Source organism: Vicia villosa, linkage group LG1 (genome assembly GCF_029867415.1).
Source record: "Vicia villosa cultivar HV-30 ecotype Madison, WI linkage group LG1, Vvil1.0, whole genome shotgun sequence".
NCBI classification, from domain to species: Eukaryota; Viridiplantae; Streptophyta; class Magnoliopsida; order Fabales; family Fabaceae; genus Vicia; species Vicia villosa.
The window spans coordinates 66,915,932-66,925,162 of NC_081180.1; the positions used below are offsets into that span (position 1 = coordinate 66,915,932).

A 9,231-nucleotide genomic window follows, 5' to 3' on the forward strand; every position below is an offset into this window, starting at 1 on the left:
ATGAATTAAAATACAATAAATAAGGGTAAGTTAGTAAAAATAAATAATAAATATTATATTAATATTTAAATTAACAAATAATTTAAAACATATAAAAATAGGAAAAAAACATCTATTGTGAAACAGAGAGTAATGTTTTAAAAAATCAGCTAGAGCTCCAAGTTATGTTTTACATTGCATAACCACATTTGAATTGGATGAGAATTAAACAAAATAAATTCGTAAAAAAAGTATAAAGAACGATAAAATAAATAAGTGATTGAATTAAACTGCAGTTCAACCCAGCTCAAAGGTGACTCTACATTAAAAACGACATCAAATCAACAAGTGAATTATCTAATTCCTAATTAATTCAGTTGTTCCGGTCTAATTTTTTAAATATTGCAGTCATTCAATATGACAAATATTTGAGTAAATTGAACTGAGTAGTTGAATGGAAAAGGAGTTTAATTTTACTCACAATCTCTTAAAGAAAAATTCATGTAAATAACTGTTACAACAGAATAAAAATGGATCTATATTACGTCTAAATAATATTAAATTAAATAAGATTTAAAATGTATTTCTTCCATCCCAAAATAATTAGTATAGTAATCAATTCACATAAATTAAAAAATTAATTAATTAAATAAAACAGAAAAATAATTTTACAAAAGTACTATTATCATTGTCATGGACCATAAATGAAAAGTGAAATTATTAAATTAAAAGTAAAGCAATTTTTGTCTAAATTAATGAGAATATATTTTTGTCAAAATTCAATTTTACAATGATCCATAATAAAATGCCTCAGACCTTACATTTACAGTAGGGTACAATGTTGGTGTTATAACACATTTTGATCAAATTTCATTGTCTTTAAGCCAATGTCGAACCACATGTAAAAGAAAACCCAAGCAAAATCCTGCAGACCCTATAATAACAACGATTCTGACCCACAAAGAGGATGCAAAAGCATCTAGCACCAAAGTATTCCATAACCAATACCATAAGATAGAGAAAATGGATCCAACAACAGCTCCAACAACCACTTGGCTCACTGTATGGAGCTTTTGCGAGACTCGCAGGTATGACTGCAAACATAGAATAAGCATCAGAAGCTCACATTGAACATCATGATAGTAAACTTCAAATTGAAAACTACAGTCATTGGCACAAGGAGCAATGTTATGGATAACACAAAAAAACAGAAAGTAAGGTACACCATGCCAATGAAACGATAATAAAGGATATGCCATACAACTAAATTGGAAAGTCCATATGCTCACCAAATATGAACCAAGTGCCAAAACCAGGCCACTGCTAGTAATGGTGAATGCAGTGATTCTAAATGATTCGATACCTGCATAACCATCAAAGAAACATACAAATTGAGTCAATCAGTTCTATGATGGTCAAACTACCTACTTCAATTGTTAACAATACAAGATCGAACATATTAAGAAGTGCTTCAGAATCACTTCACATAATTTACAATTACAAACAACAAACCAATATGATTTCATAAAATTTTAAAATCTCATATAAATTTCAAAATATGGACTTGGCCCTCCAAAGTTCTCAACTTCCAAACATGCCTAGGAGATACAGATAGAGTACATTTGAACAGACATGAACTTATCACAGATCAGGGGCAGTTTATCTTGTTAACTGATCATTTGAATGGAAATAAAAGGTGGGAGAAATTACTTGACAAGATAGTAAACATGACAGCAAAGAAGATGGCTTGAGAATGTGAAGATGGCATCCCAGGGTCAGATTTCAGAGTTGAAGGTCGTTTCTGATTCAATATTTGTTTGAGTAAAACAGAAAGCATTGCATTTACAACAGATCCCCCTGCAAACCACAGGGCTTCTTCATCATGCCTCCAAATAACAAAAATACCAAATAGGGCAGATACTATCCACTTGCTCTGTAAACAACAGCAACATTAGTTAATAAAAAGACAATAACACTTCAATGTTCACCTAATATAATACAATGGCGGATCTTTAAGACAGGCATTTAAATATTTTATTGTAGTTTCAGTTTTAACTATGGGCAATATATGGTTTGCCCATTTTTAATTCATATGTTTTCCTTTACAATTACAAAATATAAACTTAACTTTCCATTGATTCTTATTTCAAGTAGTGAAGAAAATGGTATAAGAAAATCATGTTTTAATCATTTGTTCCCTTTTAAAATTCATGGTGATAATTTTGAAATTATTATTACTTATAACATATTAAACATACGACGAAAAATAAAAGTAACTTAAATGCCAGTTAAAAAAATTGAACACGGTTTTTTAGTTCCAAATGGTTTATCTAGGACAAAGTAGAGTTGTGTTATGGAAGATTTTCTTTGTTGTATATTTCTTCACTGAATGACAGCACTTTGAAGCAAACAGAATGATCATGGAGGCAATGATCTCATTCTCATAAACATTGTTGTTTAAAACGGCTTCATGAAGGAAACAAGGTCTTACCACTCCCTGAACATTAGCAACAATTTTACCGCACCATGGTTTCAACATATCACTAACTGGAAACTCAGTAGGAGCTCTCAAAGCTCGAACTGATATTCAGTATGCAGTCAATGACTGGTGGAATATGCTCATTTTCTATAACTTTACAGTCAGCTTAATATGAAGAAAATAAAAAGGCTACTTCCAAAATCCATAAGCACTAGAGTTGGCTTTAGATTTGTATGATAGGATATAGGCTTGGTAAATAGCAACCTTATCAGTTTGTTATCGTAGTCATGTACTCTATTTGTTCAATCAGTTTGGATACTTTAAGGTAGTAATAAGCCTTTAAGCTATTAAGAATGGATACCGGATGATTATTGTTAACCAAGTTTTTAAATCCTCTTGTTTCCTTTCCTTTGCAATAAGTATATCATCAATGAATATTGATGAATCTCTGGATTCTCAATGGAGAAAAAGTTTCTAGTCTATTTATTTCTTCAATAAAATCACATATCAAAGTCTAGAGACTCATACAAAACAAAAAATGAGCAGGAAACAAAAAAAACTAACATGGAGTGCCAATTTGGGAAGGTCATGGATTACCAACCAGTCGGTTAAGAGTTGATTCCACCTCTTGGAACAAAAACTTAGGCTGAACTTCAGATGACCTATCAACAAAAGCTTCTTGTTCAAGCACTTCAATATGTCCATCACTCTTTCCATCTCTGTAAGCAGTTCTTACAGATCCATCCATCGCCCTTTTCACCAAGAGTTTGAAAGGAGCAAACCCACAAGTGAATGATCTTGAAGCAGATAAACTGGGAGAAAATGAATTATTTTTCAAGTATCTTTGTTTAGGCTGATTTGTCCTCAAAAAATTGTTAGATGGATTATAGCAAAGAATGGCTGTTGCTGTCATGTGGAATGATAATTGCAGCATATAGTCTGAACTTGAAAGAATCTAAATGTATGAATAAAGACAGCAGTTAGTTGTAGGCTGAAAAGAACAAAATTAGTTTCTTAGCAGGAACACATGCACTTGAGTTAAATGATCACCATCAATTGAACCTATGCAAGTCTATAATGCATAAACCAAATAAAAAAGAATCTAAACAAGAAAATATGAAGAAGTAGACAATAATCAAATGGCTTTGATTTATAAACTTGTAGGAATACATAGAAGATCCAAGTGAATAATGAACTAATTGCAATAATTGTTTAGAAAAGTTGGCAAACCACTTATATTTTAAATAAAATACTCCCTCCATATTTTAATATAAGTCGTTTTGACATTTTTACACGTATTAAGAAATGTAATCGTTGTTGTATGGAAAAGAGAGATTATGAAGAATTTTACAAAATTGTCTTTCATTAATTGTATAGGAATGATAAATTTAAAGAATTGAAAGGAGAGAGAATAATAAATACTTAAGAATATAATAGGAAAAATAAATTAATGATTCATTGCTATTGTAAAACTAGTTATAATTTGGTATAAATTTATTTCCCAAAGTGATCTATAATAAAAAATGGAGGGAGTGTTACATTCTGATTGTATCTGGGATATTCTCAAATTAACAACAAACCAGGCCAAACCAATCAGTACAAGAAGAGAGAGGTGCCAATGATGAAGTAAAGCAAATTGCAAGTACAAGATCAGCACAACACAATCAACAAGCTCAAAAGTTTCACAAAAAACTAGTTCACACTCAGACTCACCTATGTGCTTGCTAGCTTCACAAACTCTCTTTGCTTGTCCAAGACCAAGAATTAGTTTCATCAAATTGAACCTTCGTTTTGAGTAACTGTATAATACTATAATTAATATCCATTCCATAGTTGGTGATTGTATGTAGTGTGCAAAGCTCAAATAAACAAGCCCACTAAGATGACTATACAATCAAATCAAAAGCATGGCAAGATTCAGTGGTAGAAATACTAAAGGTGGTAATACGAGTTATTCATTTACAAGGCTTGATATACATATTTTTAGTCATACGTATCAACCATTAAACATGCTCCTGTGTCATGATATCAATTTTTATGGGATTATTCAAGTTTAATATGATAGAAGGAAGACCAAAGATAAAAAACACGGAAACTCTACCAAAAGAAAAGAGAATATCAAATAATAGACAAATGGGCAATAGCATTTTCAAAAATCTGAACAGAAATTTCTTTTTTTTGCCACAATAGAAAGAAATAGGTTCCTTAGATGATGAAAAAGCATGAGTTCTACAGCACTACACTACCTCTTTTATAACTCTCCTTCTATGTCCAAACCCAATGCAAAAAATGGTAACAAGTAGAAGTATAAAACTAATAGGTAACCTAGAAATTCATTAGCTGCAAATCTCAGGATGAATATCGAGGCTGTATCTTTTATAATGAGCTCTAAATCACACAGACTGTATGTAGACATCTCCTGGCACAATTTCTTAAAGATAAAGAATACTACAGGAAAGTTAGAAGGACCAGAGCTACATATCAATAGGCACTCCATTTTGATCTTAGCCATCTAACAGGATCCACATCACTTATTCCAAAAACAGTTCATATGTATAATGCACCTACCTCGTCAATCTAGCTTATCTCACATTTTAAACTTTAGATAATTGCAATAAATTAGAGTGATTTGTTTCCGACTGCAGGTACACTGCTTCAATTAGCCTAAATGAGTTTTGTACTATAGCCTAATCGGGGAGTATAGTTTCAAAGGCGACATCACGTGCAAACCACCCTACAGGTTGAAATCATTAGTAGGAACAGTTACAGGAATTCTAGCACAGCTCAAATTCAAGCAGTGTCCCTGTAGTCATCTCCATATTATAGCAACAGATTGTTGCACGGCATTTGTATCTAGATCACAATGTTCATATCATATATAAACTAGCATAACCCCTACTTACTAACTACTAATAACAAATATTTTCCTATCAAAATATAAAATATAACATGGAAATCTCCCGAAGAAAACAACAAAATAAACGCAGCACCAGAAACTCAAAGAGGATCCATCATACATTGAAGTCAATTATTAGTAAATCCATCAACAAAATTTTTCATAAGAATACAAAAAACAAGAAAACCGAACTCCATTTCAAAATTCAAAAGGAGGCAATTACAATTACAATTACAGGATTCATATCCACCAACTTCCAAAATCAGCAAAGACAAAAAATCACAGGCTCACAGCATAAAGGGGAAACAAAGAAATTTCAACAACAACAACAGCAATGAAAATGAAAATGAATGTTAGGTAAGTTACCTGTTCAGCCGTGACCAAGGCACGACGGAAGGCACGGTGGAGGTAGGGTTTTGGAAGTGATTGAAGAAAAGAAATTGTGGTGGTTATGTGGCGTTATCCAATGTATTATCTGGTGATAGTTGAATTGAGGACGGTGGCATATTCATGCACACAAACCTGGTATCGTATCGTATCTCACAATATAGACCGTTGAATTGTGTCTCGATGAGGAAAGAAAATAAAACCAAAGGAAACTCATGGGAGAAAAAAATACTCTCTCCGTCCTACAATGAGTGACCCAGCACACCATTTCACACAGATTAAGAAATGTGTAAAAAAGTAAGAGAGATAATATTGATTTTACCATAGTACCCTTATCATGTATCGGGAATGGTGAACTTTTTAATAATTAAAGGATAGAATTGGAAAAAGTGTATTGGAAATTGAAATGGGTCATTCATTTTGAGACATCATTTTATTCCAAATGAGTCACTCATTGTGGGACGAAGGGAGTATATTACAGGAATAACAGTAAGTAGAAAATAAAATAAAATATTTATTTTTTATTGGAAGTAAATTTGCAATGAATCGAATCAACTCTAATATTATTAGAAATTCGATTTGACAATTAAATCGTTGAACTTGATATATAAATTAAATGAGCTGAATATGAGTTAAAACTAAGTTTTTTAACTAAATGAGTTGAATATAAATTACGTATAGTTCGACTCATTAAGTTTAAGAATCAAATCGATTATATATGTGTGTGTTTCGTTCAGGAACCAGAGATGATGTGATAGCTCCACAAAGGAACCAGATATGAAAAGAGATAGATAATTGTTGATCTTAAACAATGGCTCTGATCTCCGTTACGACGGCACGGGGTGAACTTGCATGGTTAGCACTCTAACGCACAAGTCAGTTCAAGATTCAATATGAGCATAGTGAAATTCAAGATCAGAGATTGTGTACCTTCTCATCGTTGAACTGTTTTTATATTTGAGTCGAGTAGAGTGGGCTTGACACGGATTAAACCTTTGTCAATTGGGCCTTTTGGCTAGTCCAAAACAGTTGCCCCCAAGGCTTGGCCTGATAATAGAAGAGTCGGGGTAAGCTTTAATTATCATTGAACAACCTTAGTGTTGTAGTCTGGTGTGAAGTAGAACTAAATCACGTGGGATCAATTTTTTGAAAAAGTAATAGAGACAACCACATTTAATGCAGTTTCATCATTGAGACACTTCATCACTCATTCCTAACACGTGCGATGATGTGACCAACTAGGGTGTGGCGTAATTCATAAAGTGCTTAAGTGCACTTGGGTATGGTGTGTTTTTATGACTAGAATTCTAGTCGTTGATCTTGTGATCCTTGTTCATAGTTGGTATTGAATATTTAGGAAGTTTTCGCAACCTTTTAGCTTCCACGCTTTCAATTACTTTTTTAGAGAAACATCTTTGTTCGTTTTTCTTGTGAACATCACTAGAATCAATTCAAAGCTTCGTTCAAAGCTTCTGCCATTTTCATTTCTCCTGCTTCATCAGCCTCTTACCACAAGGTAACTTTCTAACTTAAGCTTTTTCTTCAGTATTTCATGCTTTTAGTTAGGATGAGTAATAACATCGTTGATTTAGTGACTGACTCTAAAGTGGAAATTTCATCTAGGTTATCCCATGTATAACACCCTAACCCCAAAAAGCATGTTTTAAAAACTCATGAAATTTATTCTTATAAAATCATCATAGGGTGTCACACATTCCTCATAAAACATCCTTCTCAACTTGTAAAATCATCTATGATCACGTCCCTGCTGATCACCACTTTCTTGTTCACTGGGTCGAATAACTTGTATCCACCAATCGAATGATGTCCTATTAAGATCATTTGAATCGACTTGTCATCAACTTTTCTTCTCAACTGATCTGCCACATGTCTATGTGACATAGATCCAAATACCTTCAGATGACTCAAGCTAGGCTTCACACCAGACCAACATTCTTCTGGCGTAATTCCTTCTAGCTTCTTTGTCGGACATCTGTTCAAAATGTATGTTGTCATCGATACAGCTTCACCCTAAAATTCTTTAGGTAAATGCTTGACTTTCAACATACTTCCACCATATTCATAATGATTCGATTTTTTCTTTCTACAGTTCCATTATGCTACGGAGTGTAGGGTGGCACCACCTCATGCACAATCCCTTCTTTCTCACATTACATGTCAAAGTCTTTCGACACATATTCTCCACCATCTTCAGCTCTTAAAATCTTGAGCTTTCACCCACCTGGCCTTTTTACCATAGATATAAACGTGGCAAATAACTCAATCACTTTACTTTTCTTCTTGATTAGGTAAGTCCACAGTTTTCGACGGAAAGCATTTATGAATGTGACAAAGTATTTGTTAGCTCCATTCGAATCCACCTGGATTGGACAATATACATCAGAGTATATGACTACAAGGATTTCCTTCGACTTGGTTCTTACATCCCTGTTGAAGTTGTTCTTGTGATGCTTTACCTGCACACACTTCTCTTGGAATTACGATCTCTAGTAACCCTGAAACCATATTTCTTCTTTTCAACTCTCTGATGTCATTAAAGTTGAGATGACCTAGTCGATAATTCCATATCCATTCATCTCTGCTAGCTGCATTCGCAAGGCACTTATTCTCCATCACATTAAGTTCGATCTTAAAGGTTCTATTCCGAAACATCAGAGCCTTTAAGATTAACCTTCCTTTTATGTCAACGAATCTCATCATCTTTTCTACAATCAACACTTTATAGTTCTTTTCGACCAAATGCATTATACTGAGCAAGTTGCTCTTCATGCCTAGTATGCACAACACATTGTAAATTACTGATCTCTTGCCATCTTTCCTCATAATCATAACGTCTCTAATTCCTTCAGCTTCTAGAGTATTGTCTTTTGCAAATTTCACCATGTTCTTCATTGAGGGCTTTATGTTGAAAAACCAATCTTTCCTTCTAGACATGTGTGATGTGCATCCTGAGTCCAAGTACCACTGGTCCTTGAATATCTCTTCATCTCTTGTTGTGACCATCAACATCATCTCTTCTTCGTTCTTTACAAACTTTGCATCACTTTCTTGATTCTTATACTTTTCTGGACAATCACTAGAATAATGACCATACTTATGACAATTGAAATACTGAATATGACTTTTGTCAGTCTTTCAACCACCACCTCTTCCTCTGCATGGAACACTATCTCTTTGGTGGCTTTGGTATGAGATCTTTCTCTGATTCAACCAGCTTCCTTCTTGCTAATTTCGACCAGTCGAATTGTTGTAGCCTCCTCTGCCTTTGTTTCCATTCCAACTTCCTTTACCTTCCTTTTCTTTTGCTGACTAAGCATGCAGAGCCACATTACTCTTCGACTTGCCTGCAGCTCTTTCAGCCATTCTTTGTTCATGAGATTCAAGCGTTCCTTGAAGCTCTTCTTTTATCAATTTCGACAAATCTCTCGGCTCTTCTATGGCTACCACTATGTGGTTGAACTTATGAGCC

General features: G+C 33.7%; 1 protein-coding gene across 5 annotated transcripts; it reads right to left on the reverse strand.

Moving 5' to 3' along the window:
- Positions 1-696: 696 nt before the first annotated feature.
- LOC131640335 (lipid phosphate phosphatase epsilon 1, chloroplastic-like) lies at positions 697-5,935 on the reverse strand. Of its 5 annotated transcripts, none has more exons than XM_058910756.1 (6): positions 5,721-5,935; positions 4,172-4,257; positions 3,060-3,270; positions 1,690-1,912; positions 1,269-1,342; positions 697-1,073 (listed from the first exon to the last, which is right to left on the reverse strand). In XM_058910756.1, the coding sequence occupies exons 3-6, from the start codon at positions 3,204-3,206 to the stop codon at positions 843-845; spliced, it is 675 nt and encodes a 224-aa protein (XP_058766739.1). In that variant the 5' UTR covers positions 3,207-3,270; positions 4,172-4,257; positions 5,721-5,935; the 3' UTR covers positions 697-842. The 5 variants fall into 5 exon arrangements, with proteins under 5 accessions (XP_058766739.1, XP_058766727.1, XP_058766736.1 ...); XM_058910744.1 differs by having other exon boundaries at positions 3,060-3,413; XM_058910753.1 differs by having other exon boundaries at positions 3,060-3,413; positions 4,172-4,344.
- Positions 5,936-9,231: the final 3,296 nt, after the last annotated feature.

What these genes read in the sequence shown, in the direction of transcription:
- LOC131640335 (XM_058910749.1), bottom strand. Translation starts at nt 3,392, where the DNA reads ATGCTGCAATTATCATTCCACATGACAGCAACAGCCATTCTTTGCTAT. An exon ending in AATCAACTCTTAACCGACTG is followed by an intron (nt 1,913 to 3,059) that starts GTTGGTAATCCA and finishes TGTTGTTTACAG; the next exon opens with AGCAAGTGGATAGTATCTGC. An exon ending in CATGTTTACTATCTTGTCAA is followed by an intron (nt 1,343 to 1,689) that starts GTAATTTCTCCC and finishes ATGGTTATGCAG; the next exon opens with GTATCGAATCATTTAGAATC.